This window comes from Pieris napi, chromosome Z (genome assembly GCF_905475465.1).
Source record: "Pieris napi chromosome Z, ilPieNapi1.2, whole genome shotgun sequence".
Lineage (NCBI taxonomy): Eukaryota > Metazoa > Arthropoda > Insecta > Lepidoptera > Pieridae > Pieris > Pieris napi.
In genome coordinates, this window is record NC_062259.1 from 7,895,016 (window position 1) to 7,915,655 (window position 20,640).

General features: G+C 32.5%; 1 protein-coding gene across 1 annotated transcript; it reads right to left on the reverse strand.

Moving 5' to 3' along the window:
* Positions 1 to 104: 104 nt before the first annotated feature.
* LOC125062669 lies at positions 105 to 20,028 on the reverse strand. The gene is made up of 4 exons (XM_047668734.1): positions 19,742 to 20,028; positions 2,736 to 2,903; positions 2,284 to 2,564; positions 105 to 1,725 (listed from the first exon to the last, which is right to left on the reverse strand). Exons 1-4 carry the CDS (start codon positions 19,940 to 19,942, stop codon positions 1,044 to 1,046), a joined length of 1,332 nt encoding a protein of 443 aa, XP_047524690.1. The 5' UTR covers positions 19,943 to 20,028; the 3' UTR covers positions 105 to 1,043.
* Between the last annotated feature and the right edge of the window lie 612 nt (positions 20,029 to 20,640).

Genomic DNA, 20,640 nt, shown 5'->3' on the forward strand with positions numbered 1-20,640 from the left:
GAGGGTGATCTCATTTGTTGATAAATACTTTCGCGTCTTATTACCAAGGGATATGACAAATTGCCCGTAATCATGTATGCATTGCCATAAACATTCACTATTAAACATTCTTCAATATTAATAATATAAAAATCGAATCAATCATTAAAACTTCGAAAGGGTTCGAAGTATCGGCCAAGACATGTTCGTATAAATTTATGATCTAAATAAAACATCATTTACGAATATGAACACGAATTTATTACATAATTTTTACAACATGACGTTTCTAGTATCAGCAAGATTTCCGCGAGCTATTGCCAGATTAAGTCTGCAGAATATTCTTTGATATTATTATTAGATCTACTAAAATATAAACGCCATCTATTGCCGAAGAAACGAAGTCAAAAAATTACTGAGCCTGCCAGGCAGTCTGATGTACCACATCTATCTCTATCGCTGCCAAGATTGCTGTAAAACACGTCGAGTACGTGTATCCGTTCAAGAAGCAAAAGCATGAATGTGTAGTACTCCAAACCAAAAAGAATATTAAAACTTATTAAAGATTATTCAATCCAAATGAAGGTCATGGCAAGAACAAAGGTCCTAAGGTTCATGCATCAAGCAAACTTCCAATTTGTTGGTACTAAACACCAGGTGAAAAATTTAAATATCATATTTTATGGTACTCTACGTTAGCCATAGTTTCTAGGGAAATTAGGTTGCAAATTAACACAGAAATATCAAGGTTCACAACGAGGTTATTTCGACTTTCGACATGTATTTGAAGGTTAAGTTAAATTTTTAAACACTGTATTTTAAACACAAATTACAAGTAAAGGCATTTATTTTTCCATAAAAACACAATGTTGCCTCACACATGCATCTATATTAATATTCTAATTTACGGCAGTATATTAATAATAATTATAAATAAGTAAAATTATAAATGCCAAATTTTATTGCGTACATTTCCTTTCTTATATCGTAAATTAAAGTATTACGCTCCTAATATATTAATTTCAACCTTACAGTTCTAACACAAAGGTGCATTAATGTATAAATTAAACCCAAAACACCTTGACGCTTTGCTTATCAAATTCGATAGAGTCAGTCTTCCACTTTTCAGTTTCGTTAACATCAGGAAACTCGTCCATATAAGCGATGTCTTTGTTTGGTGACGGTGGAATTATGCTTATAATAGGTATTCCAATCTCTTGAAATGAATTCATAGATGAAAACCCACTTTCGTCTTCAATAAAGTTTAGAACGGGATTAAAATCCGTCTTTTTATCAATATTACACGACTTCTCTTCGGGTGAAATAAATGGGCTTTGAGATAGTTTATTTTCATTATGCGTTATAGAGTCGTTTCTTAAAATGTGGTTGAACGGGGCTTGCGTGGTGTTGTTTGGGATGTGTGCCTGAATGACACCCAATATTGTGTCTTTGCTGAAATCGGTGAAGGAGAGGCTGTTATATTTAAGGCTTGAAGTGTCTGATTCATTTCTTTTCTCAACAATACAATTTTGCGATGTGAATGATTCGTCTGGTACTGTTTCAACAATCTTCATTTCTTCGATAAGTTTAAGGTATTGCTCATTTCCATTTAGTGAAACGGTGCAAGTAAGATCAGGTAACTTAGTGCTTAGGACTGTGTTGGCAAGAGTGATTAAGCGTGACATTTCTTCAGAAAGCTTCTTCGCAATTTCATTTTCCGAAACCAAAGGTAATTTTGGATATCCCCTGAAATAACAACATTTAAATTTTCTTCAATGTAAAACAAAAAATATTTAGTTATTAATAACTTTAAATGTTTATTATCTTCATCATTGTTCAACTTATCTATTTACTGTAAAAAAAAACAACTAATGAATTCATCTGAATACGCAACCGTCTTAGATCATCACGGCTACCAACCGTCTTCCCTCCTAAAGAAGGTTCCATGAATTTATCCGGACGTCCTGAGTTCGAGTCCCGAGGAAGCAAGAGTTTTAGGTTGGAAGGCGGACAAGGTTAATCACCTATAGGTAGGTTACGGAACTTCAAGCGAAACTTTTTAAAATAACGGTTCTTCTTATATTGTAATTTCGTAGACTCTTACAAAAAATTATAAGCAAAACACGCAAAACAGTAAACGACTATCAATATAAAAACCGGTGTTATATTTAAATGTTTCAAGGACGACTCATCAACTTTAATAAAAAACTGGGTTTTTATACAAGAGTTATTCTCTTTAGTACAGTAACTTTAAAACGATACAATTACAACTGTTAAATTTAATTTAAACAAAGTAATACTTACCAAAAATTATTGCAATCCTTGAATCCATTTACATTATTTATGGATTTACTGATTTTCTTTGTACTAATTTTTTTGGTGGGACTTATGGAGTACTCTACATTTTTATCTACGTGAAAAACAGATTTTGAACGTGGCAAGTCTAAATTTGACTTTTGTACGATTTTTGAAAATTCCTCCGGATCGAGATCAGTTTTCTGGCACTCTATATGTTCTTTCACTCTGTTCAGGAATGTAACTATTTGTTTAAGTAAAGCTATATGCATCTGCCGGTTTGTTTCAGTCTGCAATAAAGTACGATAAAACATTTATGCAATAAAAACATCTATCTTACAAGTTGCGTAATTATTATATTTCGCAATTCGCAATGCCATACATTCGCAATATACATAGAAAATAGCAAGTATGCAAAAATAAACACTTAAAATTAATAAAAATCTTAATTGTTGAATTACCTGAGCTAACTGCCACCGCAAAGTATCAACCTCCATATTTAAGGCATTAAGTTCTGTGTTATGAATGTCGTTGTTCTTAATAGTTTTATCGGGTGGTTTAACTACTTCTCCATTTTGCTCCATAATACTCGCCGAAAGTTGAGAACATTGCTCAATTCTTTCTGGAACCTGCAACAAAAAACAGCATACGTCGCAAATCTGTGTCATTTTACTATCACCGATCATTAAACTACAATTGAACTTGGAATCCGAGAAATCATGCATAGTGCGGAAGTTTCACTTAAATTACTGCATATTTATTTACATTTTAGCACATAATAATGCTGGGAACGTTTTCAAGATAATGGTACTATAAAGATATGAAAGAGAATTAAATGATGTGAAAAAGAATAGTAAAAATTGACCTGAATTGCATTATGACGAAAATTTGAATTTGGGACAGAGCATACGATCTCTAATTGTAGTGTATCCATACTTCAACGATAAGCCATATAGCCTATATCTTTTCAACTTAACACTACAAAATCAGCTGAGGTGAGTCGCATCAGTAAAAAGGTTACAAAAACCAAGTAACGGAATTTTAAAACATAGAGGTACATGCTTTGTGAACAAGTGACAAAAAGTATGGATCGATTGTAATTGGCAATGTCATGGCAATCCCACGGTTTTGCTACAACCACTTGCTGATTGACCTGTATGCGAACAATGCAACAACCTTACCGACCCGTTATCAGCAGATTCTTTAGAATCAAACCAAGAATATGTATTTGAAAGTATGTATATTTCCGACTGCATGGTGTATTACGAATAGAACAACACTTAAAACAAAGGTCGTCACGGTTATACATTATAAAAACATCGACGTGAGCAAGCCATTTCCGCAGACCGTGTCTTATATGGCGTACAAGTTACTACCAAAAAACAATATAGTACAAAGACCTTTCCAACTACTTGATTTAATCTACTGAGTGCCCTCAATCCAAATAATAAGGTAGCTATTGTGATGGGTAGAGCTCCTAGAACATTTTGATTGAAAATATTGTAATATTGCATATGAGGTAGCTGTGATTATTATATATTGTCATAGTAGAGAATCAGACCGTTTGAAATGGAAAGCGCGTGGAATGACATACATTTTACTACAATATATCGATTACACGTGCATCAGATCTGATGTATCCAGTCACCATATTAGGTTACAAAAATCTCATATGTCTGGACCCAGCAGGCTGGAACCACGCACCAAGGCTAGATGCCTATACGCACCCATTTAAATCGGTCAATGATGACGAGAAATTGAGTTGAGTTCAGGCCGTATTATTTTCACTGTTGTTATGCAACTCTGACTCATTGTTTTAAACGGTGAATTTAGGCGTGCCTTTTAATTCTGCTGTTTGTTAGGTGGGTAATGGTTATACGAATTGGTCGGTTAGTGTTGAGGTGAGGCAAACTCGTCATGCGCAAGCGGCGACGCGTGACGGTGGCATCCGGCGCGGACCCTCGGAAGTAATAAGGCCCAACCCTCGCGTCCCGTCCCTGGCAAGTGCGAGTAGTCACCTCTCATATTGTAAGAAATAATAGCATTGAAACTTTATTACAATACCCCTTGAAAGTAAAGCAGTGTGTTTTTTATTTATATAATTCTTCTTAATGTGAGCAGGTGTTGAAACATTGAAGGTACCTGCTTTTCGAAGAATGACAGCTGTCGCAATTAAACTATTTTTTTTTGTATTGGTTTGATTGTTTAAATTAAGCTGAAGTGTTATCTTTATCAACTATTGCTTAACTCTAATAACATTGACTAAAGATTATATTTACTCAGTCAAGTACTAAATTATCGCAACAATATATGTGAGAAAAAATATTTCTTCTGATGGTGAGTCATCGTACTTATTCTAGTGAATTAAAGGAAACGTAACTCACGGTGTCCCACCAGGTGTAACAAATATATACATCCATAGATTAAATAGGTCGGTAACCTTTCGTTACTATAGCAACTACCATGAAATACATCCTTTATTGGTGTATGGTGATAAGAGCATCATAGAAATCAATCGTGTATAAACATATCAAGTACTGAAACATTTTTTATTTGTATTTTTTATACATTTGCACGTAGACTGTAACTGATATTCTTTCACGCTTAAACGTTATAAGTTATTTCCAATTTATTCACTTCAGTTCAAAGAAACCTATCTTAGGTAAACTATAAAGCGTATAACTAAGAAATCCTGAGTTTTATTCCTAAACAACAGAAATCTTTAAAAATACCACTTAATCAGACAGATAAAAGTTCGAGTTCGGCGTTCGAAAAATAACATAAGATAGATAAAGTAAATAAATATATATACAAACAATTTTGAGTGCAGGATATCATTGATATCAAACGGAACTGTTATTTCCTATGACAAAATTATGAAATAAAACATTAAAGGCAAACCTGATACTAGAAGGAAGGAACGAAAGCTGATTTTATAATAGGTATACACGTTGGCTCAGTTCCGTCCAATGTTTCTTTCGAAAGTTGTTATCCATAGGATGTTTATTTTTCATACAATTTTAAACTATAACTATATGCTTTAAATTCGTTTAGTTGTTTAAATAATACATACTTATTTGTATTTGGAGGTGTGAATGTTGCTAGAAGTATAAAGGGAGCGCGTTCGTATAAAGATTTCTTCGCGCACAATTTTTAAAATATTTTCGAATAGTATAACACAATTACATACCAGATATATGTACGTATGTCTCATTTTGTATAGTTTAGTGTTTGAAATCGATATGTCACCGTAAAATTGTAAACACCGTTAGATTGTAATCTATCTCGCGAGATTATAAACTGTCGAAACATTGTGAACCTCAACGAACTGCTTACAATTTAACGTATTATTATTCGGTAGTTATATGAAATTGTTGGAAAGTAAAATTAATCTGTAATTGGCCAAAGAAGTTTGAATGATAACTAAGTTGATTGATTGATTGATTAGCCTTTATTGCTGACCCCCATACAATGTAATAACAATTATTTAAGTTACATAAAAAACACTTAATTCTAACACATAAATAAAATAAAACTTAATCTAATGCATCATATGACCCGCTTTTGGTGATCAGCGTGTCCTGTGACACGTAGGCCTCTTCCAGCTGTTTCCATTCTTTTCTGTTATTAGCTCTTCTTGTCCAAGTTGTGCCTCCTATTATCTTAATATCGTCTGCCCATCTCTTGGTCGGTCTTCCTCTTTTCCTTTTTCCATCACGTGGTTGCCATTCTGTAATTATTTTTGTCCATTTCAACCTGCTATCTCTCGTCATGTGCCCAGTCCAGCGCCATTTCAACTGCCTTATTTTCTTTATAATGTCTTCTACTTTGGTCGTTGATCTGATCTCTTCTGCTCTTTTTCGATGTCTCAGTGTTACACCCACCATGCTTCTTTCCATTCCTCTTTGGCATGTTCTCAACTTTAGAAGATGTTTCTGAGATAAAGCCCAAGTCTCGCAGCCGTATGTAACACATGGTAGGATACATAGATTGAACCTTTTTCTTAGCTACTATTGGGAAGTCTTTACTTTTAAGTACTTCCTTGAGTGACCAAAATCTAAGTAAATAACTAAGTTAGTGTAGTACAATCTACCGAATAATAATACGTTAAATTGTAAGCAGTAAGCTGAGGTTCACAATCTTTCGACAGTTTATAATCTCGCGAGATAGATTACAATCTAACGGTGTTTACAATTTTACGTTAACAGATATAAAGGGAAACGTGAGCATAGATCAAATATCAATATTCCATATATTCTTTTTATTTATTTCTACTGCTTCGCACACTATAAACTAATAAAACTCGTTAATAAGTACAAATGTAACGGACCGCCTTCCGCCTTATCTTCCAGGCAACTCGAACCAGGCAGATATTAAATTGCAGTGTTCCTAAAATGTTTCATACTTAAATCTGCTATAGCTATAAATACGCAAAATTTCTAGTAATAATAATATAATATAGTTTTAATATCACGAATAAATGTTTACGTAAATCTGAATCTCGGCCGTCATTAATATTCCACGATTTCATAGTATTTGGCATTGTATGTTATGAGATTATAGAAAAACGGATTTCATTTAAATAATAGAAACAACTTTCAAACTTAAAATTTATGGGGTTATAAGAGATTGTGAATAATAACGCAAAATTATATAATATTTCGGTCATGAGATATATCTCACAATATCTTATCACATTACCTAAATAACATATTAATCTAACATACCTAGGTACTCCACAATCTTAGGAGTATTGCAGTCCTTTTAATAAATAAATATATTATTATATACTGTTTATAATATAGTCTTATGTAAACCAATTAAAAACAATTGTTTTAATCAAAGGCGTACATTTCCATGACAACATCGGCATTTTAGTACAAAATATCTATTTGTTACCATTGTTAAGATATTTTAAACAAAATGGTAACCACGGTAACAAATTCATATATTTCTAGGCCGCGTTTTACAATTTGTCCTCATGAGTATAACAATCCCGACAGTTTAGAGTTTAGACCATGGAGGCTGTAAGTGTTAGGACAATATATTTGAATATATAACGTGTATATTTACGTAAATATAAAACAATTGTATGGGCACTAATTTGATATATTTTTTGATGCAGTATGTAAGGGATAACGCAAAACCTATAAGAACTAATGTCGAAAACCCTTTGTATTATTCCACGCAGACAACAGATCTATTTACATAATGTATACAAGCCCTAGTCTTAATGCCATCCATTAATTAGTAAAAATATTCTAATATAAAGGTAGTCTTAGATATCTTTACAAAACGCGAATGAACGCAATAGACAAGGTGCATGAACTACACATTTTTTAAGACAAAAACTTTTAATAAATTGAAATTAACAGAAATCGAGATCCGTTGTGTTGTAATTCGAGACGAAACGCTTCAGTGGACCAAATAGCTCTTTCATTTTTATGAATACCTGACATCGCTTATACACAAAAAATTTGTAATAATGAAATTTTTTGTCCACTTTCCACTCATTGATTTCACTATGACATTAATACCGAGAATTCTTCACCGAAGTAGTCCTTTTTAAGAAAATACAATTTCGTTTATACGTTTTTTTCCTAAATTATGCTCACATTATAAAACAAAAACATCATTTAAGTAACAAGACCTTTAATCGATTATGTACAATACACACCAATAATTTAATCGCAGACAAACAGCAAGGTTTACGTTTTACATAACGTCACACGATACATAGTGGATTAACAGTCGCACCAGGAGCTATGACACGCATATTATAACTACAGCGTGTTGGATTTTGACATGGGAGTTAGATTAGTTCAAAGTTAATTTCGATTTCTATAAGGAATTACAACTGGATCTTGTATTCAACTCGACTGAACAAATCGATTATTTCAGATCTCATTATCTTTTATCTATGATTTGTTATCAATAATGATCAGTTTGGAAGACTGAACTCCTGTAATTACTTGTGTGTCGCCGTAATAACTGCGCTCACGCACAACAGCCGCACGACTGAGTATCGCGACGCATTTTAATTTTTTAAATGTGCATGCGTTGCCGGATCTAATGTAAATAAAGCACAGACACGAACCTTATGCGTGATTGAAATAATATATTGGTTTACGTATACGTAATATAACGTAATTCGTCAATTTACGTTAAATAGTTTAATGTCAACTTTCTGTTGGTTCGGTTGATACAAACAATAATCAAAGTGTCGGGCAGTAAAAGGACGCAAAAAATGTAATTAAACAGACGCTATAGTCTTTCTTGAAAATACTAAGGCCGGCGAGGATATGCCAGACTTGTACTATTGGAAAATATAATTACGAAAAGAACTTTCTTTAATAAACTAACAAAAGACGAATTGTGGTGGATAACATTGTGGTACTAGAATTACATTAATAAACAATTTATTATTTCATCCAGTTCGAATTGAATATTAATAGGAAAGGGGGCGTTTATTGGGTAATTGTAAATGAAATATAGATGGCGCAGTACACCTAAGATTTCCATGTAAATAAATTTTCTACACTTAGATATTTACCACGCGATAATGGGGAAAACTTATCATCACAGACAGATTACTTATCAATGCCTGCGCTGAGAAACCATGGATAAAAGCTAATTAATTTCACTGACTTCAGCTTATATTTTCATGCCAGTACGATATAATCGTCTTCATTGCTTTTACTTGGAGATATTGGTATGTTTAATTGCCGACGAAAATTGTTCCAGATTATCTTCACGCAGAGAAAGACGCGTTTTAAGCGGGAAAATATTTTATTCGCATAAGGGACTGACGTTCTACTATAAGTGAGATCGTTATTGAAGAAGTTTCTTCTAAAATAAATAAAGCTATAGTAAACTAGAACACTCGATAATAATGAGTCTTCCGATAACTGTTATTAATGTAGTCAACTTGTTCATAGTAAATCACGTTTAAAAATAAAAAAACATTTATCAGTAAATCTTTGACCAACTTATCGTTCTTTTGAAGAAATTAAATAATGGTTAGATACCGTTTACAAGACTATCACGGATTCAGCGCTTTTAAATTTTAAATCTCGGTAATCGACTGAGAATAATTCATAAGCGTTACGTAGTGTTATCCTGTCTCCTTCAGATTAAACAGATTTATTTGTGAATAATTTGGAAAGTTTATGTTATGCAATTTCTGTATATCTTTTAAAACAATATTTCTCAAGGTGCTGATTATTGTAGTCTCTTCTTGTGGTGCCGTAAAGTTTTTCATTTATGTCACCTGAAGGGATTTGTGTAGTTTTCTGTTTTGAATTTTTATATGGCAATAATAAAAATTAAAATTGTATAACCTTTGTTTTTTTTAATGTAGATTGAGCAAACCCTCACCACATTTAGGCCCAACCATATTTTATAATAATGTCCACCATTATTACTGATACTATACTTATTTCTTTTGTAAAAATAAAAAAAAATGTGTGGGAAAGTCCCTTATCGACACCGCTCACATCTTTCTGTGATGCTCCGCTAGTTGCTAGTACCAATATAATAGCATAGCATTAGAGAAAAATGGTGCAGAAATTAGAAAAATTATGCGTTATTGAGAGCTTCCGCTGTGAGCGGTGCGTAAACGAATACTTACTACAAACTTTTTAAGTTAATTATTTCCTTATTTAAAACGTTATTTAACAAAAGCGTTTCACGTTCGTGAAATCGTGCACAGCCATACTATAATAAAACAATAAAAAGGATGCGATCATCCTCGATTAATACAAATACCGTAATCTGGGTATGTTTATAAAACAATGTTATTCTGACGCCCACACGTTTACGGTACCACCGCCTTTGTTTAGTTTTATTTGCATACAACTGTGTCACGCTCGATTATACAACATTAGACTAGAAATGCAATTTTATAATAGAAGAACTTTACGAACATAAGAGTAAAAATAAGTGTTAGCCAAAACCTGAACTCCTCGTTCGCCGTGACTTTAATACTGCATTTTATAAGCTCAAACGGAAATCGGAGTTGAAGGAAGAGGCTGCTTACTGCAAATAAACTTTTATTGCATAACACACGGTATGGAATTATATAAGAATCGTTGAATAACCGTTTAGAATTTTTACTACAACCGAAAATATGACTTCTATTTCTAGCAACGAAAACCAGTAGCTTTAGGGTGCAACTCTTAGGTCGTAGGTGCGGACCCCGGCTGTGTGTCTGTATTAAACACACGCTCGTAGGGTGCAGGAAAACATTATGAGGAAACAGGCATGTCCTAGACCCAAAACAGTCGACGGCGTGTTCTACCGCCACTGCTTTTTTTTGTAACCAACAACATGTAAAACAAATCCCATACAATAGTTATTTAGAGATCACGTATACGTTAGGCATTATATTATTCCTATGAATTTACAGATATAAGAGAAAGCGCGCAGAACGTTAAGTAATATTATGTGAAACCGTGTGACTTAACCTTTGTGATTTAGATGCTAGTTTAGGGAGCAAGAGGCGTGATGAAATAAGCAATTGCAGCAAATGCTTAGAAGAGACTACCAAGTCCAAAGGCCATACAGATGCACGTAACCATGCTTGTTCAAAATCAAACCTGAAGCAAGTAGTTTTGTTCAACAAAACAGCAATTTCATAATAGATTTTGCAAGCATCAAATCAAAAAAGGCCAGGAATTAATTAATCTATCTCATACACGCACTTTTGTATATTAAATACTAGAGATGAACCTTCTCTTCTAAAGTAGGAAGTTAAAAAACGAGAGCAGACAAATTAAAATAATATCGTTGCTCGATATTATTTATCTGCATTAAATTAAAAATAAAATTATTCAAACCATACTATAGTCTATGTAATTCTTTCACTGAATTCCGTTTTCCTCATGTAAAATATTATTCATGAGAAAAACGGGAAGAAAAAAAATATTTTGTACTTGTATTTGATAAACGTATAGGATAACATAAATCGATATGTCAAAGTCTACAAATGCGGGCAACAGCTAGTCTCACCTAATTATTATTCAGTACCTCAAGTGTTCAAAGACTACGCGTATATCTACGCGTATCAATCTTGTTTAATCTTCTGTCAAATACTTTTTGACTTTGACATTTACTTCGCTCAGGGGTCGCTCTAGGCAATATATGTAACCTTTTTTTTCGTGGGGAAATGCGTTACGCATACCCAACTGCGGCACGGTTGCCTGATGGTGAAGGGTTATGTGGGACTCGCTGCAATCGCCCGAGGCAGGACACGGTAACAGCGTAGCCTTGTCCACATCGTGTCGGTCGGGCCCTCACAACCCCACCATAGGCAGAGAACAAATTGAATTATTAATATCGTTCTCGCGTAGCAAGAGGCTTTATTTCAGACAGAGCCTACAATTCTGACCTTCTGATAAGTTTAACCTGGTTACTATTGCCGTCTTATCAAATTCCAATGTTATCAATCCGTGAGAATTATGATAACAAGTCATCAAGTGACAATCATTTGCTCGAAGCTGTAATTGGGTCCATTCGATTTATAAGAATATAACAAAAAAATTGGCCCACATTTTAGTTACTGATTTTAACCATTACATAACTTAAGTCCGCGAATCTGAGGAGAAGCGGTTATTATGGCTAATTAATGCCATTATTCGTAGTATGACTATTTTTGTTGTGTAAATTATTGATATGCGAACAATATATGAATTCTGATCTGAAGAATGTTACCTGAAGTAAATAACATTCAATTCAAATGGTCTGCTTTCGGAATATCAGTGGCCTGGGTGTCGGCCTCATTTATGTTTTTTGTATAAGCAATATAAACAGTCAAAGAGGTAGACACGAGAAAATAATATAGCACACTTTTTTGTCAACGCTTTTGAAACGTTCTTACTAAAAAGCGCAGCGCTACGATTGTGGCAGACTATTTCACTGCGGTCGTTCGCAGGGTTTTTAAACGAACACTGCAGGTCTACCAAGCGTGCATTTCATTTTTTTTTATTATTATAAAATTCTTAAAAAAAATTTAACTGGAATAGTCTGCCTTTTTTATTGTTTTCATATTGACAAGGTTTCTAAACATCAGCTTTAAAGGCAGAAATGAGCAACTGATAGGATACCTTTTTTTAACATTTTTAAAGAAAATGTCCCGCGATGTCGCACCGTATCATCAACCTAATGTAATTTTAATAACTTTAACATTCCTACTTTTTATTTAAATTACGTTTATGTAGTATATTACGTATATTATATTCTTACATTGAGCCTAAAATTTGCAGTAAATTGCCTACAAAGATCCATGAAAAATAATAAAACTACTACAAACACTGTACTCTCTTTAGTGTTTGTTTAGCATGGTTTCGATGTTTGAATTCGTAATTGTTACCATAGTTACAACTAATGTGTTATTTAAATTCGACCGACCGATTTTGCCATTTTGTATTTAAGCCGAAGCATTATGTCGCGTATATTTGTTCTGTTTGCAAGCAAGTATAACACTAAGAACTGTTTACTGAAATAGACGTTTAATAAAATGCCAACTTCTTCAAACAATTAATCATGGCCGTTATTAACGGAATACCGTCAACGACTCTAAAGACCAAGGACGTCAGGTTCAATAGTACAGTGCAAAACTAGTTTCAAGAACTAAAATTGGAAATGATTCGTTAAAAACTAGCTTTTCGTCTTAATGTCGATTGCTAAAAAACTTCTTATAACTGCCATATCTTTAATGTGACTTTTTCACATGAGAGTGTATTTGTCAAGTTTAAGCATAACTTGACAAATACACTCTCATGTGCTTTATGAATAATGTTCTTAAATTACAAATAAAACAAATGTGATTTTTTTAAGTGTGTAATATTCGTAAATAAGATTTATTTAAAATAAAAATCTGGAGCAGAATAGTTTGATAGATAAGGTTTCTAGGATTTTTAGTGCAACACATAAAACCCGATTTCCCAGTTTCACTCTTTCAATACAGTCGACTCTCGATTATTTGAAACTCAAGGGACCAGAGATAAATTTCAAATTATCGAGTGATTCAAATTAACGAGTGTCAAATTATGGAGCGTCGACTGTATATTCAAGAAGGTATATCAACTCGCTGACTTTAAAGAAGCAAAAAGCGTGCCTGTAAAAATGCTTTGAATAAATTTGGGTACTTTTCAACTACTTCTAGAACATATAATGCTGGTACTGGTACTGTCAGACCAGTACCAGCAGCAGTACCAGGTTCGTGAAAAATTGGTCTACAACTTGCCAACGCCAATAATAGCCCTAATAAATTTTGTCTGAGTAATAAAAACATTATTCGCATGTATTGAATTTAGCCATAGAATTATAACATAGCGAATATATTAAACAAAAAATCAACTAAAGTTTCTTATGTTTCTTTCTGTCTTCTTGTATTAATGCTTTGTTGGAAAGTGACAGATGTGAGATGAGTACTTTAGTTAAATGTGTGCATATTTTTTTGCACGTTACATTATCAAGGACTACTGTGTAGCGTGTATAATGGAAATATTTGGTAAATAGAAAAGCTTATTGTTATTGTTTTAGGACGGATTGAAATAGAAATTGTAGCGTAGAGCGAATATTAACTGTTGTTAAATTCCAGCATGTTTCTGATAAATTGTTACATTATTTTTAAACTGAATGTTATACAGTTTTGGAAAACGTTAGCTTACTCAAAATATATTTAGAATAACATCTTTGTATAATTAACAACATTTTTGATGATTTTATATAAGATATGTTTTACTTGTTACATCTTTATTCGTCGAATAAATTTGGATATTATAATTTGAAACAAACAAGAAAAGAAATTTCTATAAAAAATTCACGTCATCGTCATTAAGTCCCGTGTCCTAGAACGTCAATCAAACTTTAATCTAGTTTCAGGAGCTGTCAAACCATTTTCTCCGTGTGATGTTTGACATATTTGACAGCGCTCACGACAAGATTAAAATATGGACTTACGAACATAAAACGTTGTGGAAATTTACAATATAGTAATGTAGGTATAAGCGTATTAAAAAAAAATTATTTCTATGCACAAGTGTTCATTCCTCAAAATCAAAAATAGGTTTGATTAATTTCTTTCAATGTATGAAGGTCCTTTGTTGTTATTTAATTTACTTCATCTTTAGTTAAAAATTAATCAAATAAATTGAATTGTTATTTCAAATATAAGACAAGTATATTTATATGTGCTAAAGAAAATATTGAATCCTAGCTGAAAAGGTCGCAACTCGTAAGCCACAATTATAAAGCACTTGAAATAAAATATATCTATATGGTCTAAGATCCCGCTATACAACGACCTTCACCGAGATGCTTATTTAATGAAACTTATTTTATATTTAATTTAATATGTCAATAAATATAATCCATATGGGTTGCCTAGCAAATTTCAGTCCAGAGTATTTTAATTAATATTAAAAAAAAAATATTTTTTTAAACATTTCACCAGTATGATTATTAGATAAATTCTATACCAATCGAAAGTATGAAGCCCATAGAATATGCAAACGTTAGGTTGTTTTTAATCAATTAATTATTTATGTGTATATTTTTTATGTGACACTAAAGTATATATACATCTTTAGTATAAAAGAAGGTTATAGTGATACATATATAATACTACCCTGATTAAAAATATTGATTGAAAAAAGTTCAAAAAATTTACTACATGCAAATTATAAAAAACTTTTTTTTTTAAATATTAATTAAACATACTCTGGACTGAAATTTGCTAGGCAACCCATATGGATTATATTTATTGACATATTAAATTAAATATAAAATAAGTTTCATCAAATAAGCATCTCGGTGAAGGTCGTTGTATAGCGGGATCTTATACTAATAGTTTTTTTGTTACATTGAGACATTATTTATATAGGAATGTGAAAAAAGCAAGTCATCTTTATTACCCGTTTCGTATATGATCTTGTTTTGATGTTAAGTGCCTCTTAAGTATGTCACGAACATCAACAATATAGCGACATTTTTATAAAAACTTTATGAAGTAAATATACCATTTTTCTAGATAGGTTTTTAAATACGAGTTTAATTCAAGATGACGTCCACGCACAATGACCGTAGTAGGGATGTAGGCTCCAGAGTCCAGATCGGTTAATTCATAGTAAACATTTTGGAATTTTGGACAAACGACTTAGACTTGTAAGTCTCTTGAAGGAAAGAGCATAAAAAGTACGCTGTTTTTTATAATAGACGGAAAACGCGCAGGCTCTCCTGATGTTAAGTGATACCGCCGCCCATGGACGCTCACATTCCCGGTAACGCCTTTTTCTTGAAAGACCCTAAGTCGGATTGGTTCGGAAATACTTAAGCGGGCATCTGGTTCCATCTCGGTGTTGCAGGCGACCATGGGCGGCGGTACGCACCAGTGTTCACAACAATTATTGAATTAGATTTCGTACCGGGGCCGTAAAATCGTATATTGGTTATTGGATCAAAATTATATATACTATTAGGATATACCAGTTCTAGATACTAGACGTTACAAAAGTATCGTATGTGCGTACGCATGGCATCGTACATCGTTATGAGATTGCCCGACATGTACGTAATTAAACGTACGTACGTTGGGAACTCTGGAAAGCAATTCTTTCTACGTGCTGCTTACTTCCTATCTACCATTATTTTTAACCGACATCGATAAAGGAGGTCTGTTTGATTTGTATGTATGTTATTGTTAGAATTTTATAATATTTGAGTAGTATCTAAAAGTCATATTCTGTTTCTCCGAGTTTCATCAAAAGCAGCACAGTAGTTTTTGAGATATAGGTGAATAATGTTTACATGTATTTGAAGACGGTTTAATTTTTCCTGAATTATTTATTAATATTATTGAACTAACGCTTTATTGCTGTAGCAATACAATCGAAATTCGTTTGTATATTTTTTTTCTTTAGAACTAGAAAAACAATTATTTAATTTTGCCAAAATTTAGAAAACAAATATCGTCAACCCTTTTCGTATATTAAGCTTTAAATTTAATGTAATTTCTACTTACGTTAGTTTCTGTTATATAATGCAAAAAAACTATATCTAATTTTACATATTTCTTAGAACATATATTTACATGTGTATTCATGCTTGAAATTACGATACTTTTTTCCGTATATAGAGGAATTAACTTATTAGTGTTACGATTCATTTAGTTCGTAGTTTGTATTATAATCTCCACTTAATTAAATTATTAGCAAAATTTATAAAATTACAAACAAAACGTATCTTTAAACATTATACATACTCGTATATTAGCTATGTGTTTCACCCGCGTTAGTTCTATCTAACTGCGTTTATATATAGTATAAGATCCCGCTATACAACGACCTTCACCGAGATGCTTATTTAATGAAACTTATTTTATATTTAATTTAATATGTCAATAAATATAATCCATATGGGTTGCCTAGCAAATTTCAGTCCAGATTATGTTTAATTAATATTTAAAAAAAAAAATTTTTTTTATAATAAGCATGTAGTAAATTTTTTGAACTTTTTTCAATCAATATTTTTAATCAGGGTAGTATTATATATGTATCACTATAACCTTCTTTTATACTAAAGATGTATATATACTTTAGTGTCACATAAAAAATATACACTTAAATAATTAATTGATTAAAAACAACCTAACTTTTGCATATTCTATGGGCTTCATACTTTCGATTGGTATAGAATTTATCTAATAATCATACCGGTGAAATGTTTAAAAAAAATTTTTTTTTTTAAATTCATTAAAAATACTCTGGACTGAAATTTGCTAGGCAACCCATATGGATTATATTTATTGACATATTAAATTATATATAAAATAAGTTTCATTAAATAAGCATCTCGGTGAAGGTCGTTGTATAGCGGGATCTTAGACCAATACTATATGTGCCTCTTATATTATGACGATTAAAGATATATTTTTTTAGGCAGTTTTTGCAGCGCACCACCGCTATGTGGAACCAGCTGCCCACTGAAGTATTTCCGAACCAATTCGACTTTGGGTTCTTCAAGAAAATAGCGTACCAATACTTAAAAGGCCGGCAACGCACCCACGAGCCCTCTGCCACTGGGCTGTCCATGGGCGGCGGAGTCACTTGCCTCCTGTCCGTTTGCAAAAAGTTTATACACCATTTTTCTTTATAGATTAGAAGGGCAAACGTGTCTACGGGACATCAAAAAAGGCCACCCGCCCATGGATACCGATTTTGATTGGTGTGTTGACGGCCTTTGAGGGAGGAGTATGCAGTTTTCTTTTTTTATGTATCGATCTGCTATGACCACAGGAGTGTAACCGTCAAAGCAAAATTAACACTAAAAAACTGTTATAAGGTTTACATAAAATTGTAATAAATGTGCATTGTAGAATACACCTTAACGCAAAGGATTAAAGATGTCATTATTAAAATCTTAATAAAACAATTTTACTAACACTGGTCATGGTATAGGCTCTAGGTGTTTACCATGTCTATCGAAGCAAAACGATTTTTTTGTGCTTTTAAATATAACAAAGAAATACATTTTACGAGCTGTATGTATATTACAAATAATAGTGATTTTGACTAATACCTGACCAATTTAAAAAAAAACAGTGGTGCTACAACCCTCATGGTCTGGACCGCAGAAATCTGTATCCGTTTCGTAATAATTTGTTTCTTAAATCTGATCAGTATGGCCTTCTATGCCTGACACACGCCGTCGACTTTTTTCGGTCTAAAGCATGTCGGTTTCCTCACGATGTTGTCCTTCACCGTACGAACGATACTTACCCAGGACTAAGTTAATAGTAACTTAAATTTGCACGCCCTATAATCATGATCCGCGCATCCAACCAAATAACATTATTGTACAAGCTACGTCCCGGATGTATCATACGCTTGACTGATTCCAACAAAACCCTTACAGGTGTAACGACCAGGTGTGTCAAGTTTTAAATAAGTCAAGGTCAAACATTTAATAGGATCAAGTAAACGTGTCACTGAAACCTTAAATCAAATGTCTTTTAATCGCTAATTAAGATTTTGCCCAAATCTGGCTGGGTCGGTAAAATAGCAATGTTAATTTCATTTGATATATGTATATGCGGATACGCAAGAGTCATGGGTTATGTGAATGTATTAATTAATACTGCGTTTATATACTATATGTGCCTCTTATATTATGACGATTAAAAATATATTTTTTTTAGGCACTTTTTGCAGCGCACCACCGCTATGTGGAACCAGCTGCCCACCGAAGTATTTCCGAACCAAGTCGTCTGAGTAAGTAGTTAGAGTAGTTTCTTAAATCTATTGATTTAAGAAAAATCCAACTTTCAAGGATAAAAAATCCGTACAGTTTTTATTCCGAATTCCAATTTAAAAATCAATCAATCAATTTAAAAAAAAAAACATTAAACAAGGTATGTTCTGTGCTTCGGTGTAAAGAACATGCGATTGCAACAAAAAAAATAAAGATATTTTATAAATTAAATATGAAGATATTTTTGCTTTGTTCTCCGGTAAATTGTATTTTCTATGCTTTTACCATAATCGGTTTACCAGCTACCACAGTAACAACTGAGGATGCGCCGCGTAGGAAGTAGTGTTTCGTAATAGTTCCAGATCAAGTATATAAAATTGATTTTATGATTCCCACATAACGTTAACAAGGAGATATGAGGGCCGAGAAACAATGCCTCCACCTTATCTTCCTTTCATATCACGAACGTTTCTAACAAACAATTGTATTGCCGTATACTTCCGCCACAATCAACGCTTGGTTCAATTCACACCCCATAGTATGAATAACACAGAATAAAATATATATAAATCGCGTCACAGAGTATCTAGAATAAATCAGCCATGATACTGATAGGCCTTAAAAATTAATGAAAAAATTCATTACATTAAAAAAGGGTAAAAAAGTACTGATTCAAACTCATGATTGTTTTTATATAAAACTTATTTTTATAAGTAGGTTACGCTCAGCTGCGAGAGATAGTTGAGTATACATTGAGAAAATATATTTTTTTTTTTTAATAGGTACGCCGCAAAATAATTTCCCTGCATTAATGAGGGTGACTCGGAAGTAGTAGTACATAAATATTATTTGATAACAATGTGCATATTCTGTAATAAAGTCGACTACCGTTGCTCTTTTATATTTATATTAAGCATAATATCTTACAACAAACTTATTGAACTTAATGTTTCTTGCAGTTTTTATAGGTCAGATCTCTGATTAAATTGTACCCACTAATACACTGGAATTATACTATTGCATATTAAATAATTAATAATCGTTGCTGTATTTTGCTACTTATAAGTAAAAAACAGTAAACCACATTGTTTCATTAATAATATATATCACATCATTAACATTTACAATAATACAACATTATTATATTCGCTGACCGGATTAACAGAGCATAGTGGCAAACATTAAAAAACTCAAAATAATCGAAAGATTTACTTACATTTATTTTTGGTTTCTGTGTGTCAGTTTGGCATAATTTTAGGGCAGAATCCTTGGATTTCACACCTGGAGTCCAGGAAATATACCGATTGGATAGCTTTCTAGCAAAATTACTTTTGAAATCCTCGCATCGCATTATGGATTCCACCGGTTTATTAAAATCATCTTCAACGACGTCTGAATCTTGAGATTGATCGAGCATTTTTAAAACCGGCGCGGAAATAAAACCACGATGCCGCGAGGACAACCGTTACTAGTCGATGTGTTATTTGAACTGATGCAAATTGCAAACACTAAACAGCAAACGTAACTGTTTCTAAAGATTGCTTTTGATAGATCTTATAAAATATTTGAATGTGATTTTATATTTGATTTGTAAAGTGCTTATATTGTATGAATATTCGTGCCTACATGAATTAAATATTTTTTTAAATAATTTACATTTTGTAATCTATTTGTAACACTGTCACCTACCGGATTAATGTGCAACTACCAAAATACTGACTCAGTTGACTATACCGTCACATCCGTTCTACGCAATTTTTACACATATTTTTCGCATAAGTTCCAGTATTAACTTTTAAATATTTAAATCACACTTTTAAGACCTTTATATATTATATATCAAATCTAATAATAACGTTGAAATAATAAATAAAAAGATATAGCCATATTTTTTTTAAACGCCATCTAGTAAAGAACAATCGAACTACGATATAAATCACCATGAAATAGTTTACTGCAACGAGAATACTTGGAACGTTTTATTCTACGGTCTGTATTTTAAAAAAGGTAAGCAGATGGTGCTATTTGAACTTGTACCGAAAATAACTCCTTAATTACATTTATTTCTCTATTTTTAGGAGAAGGTATTGGGTATTTGTCCTGAATATTTGCTTT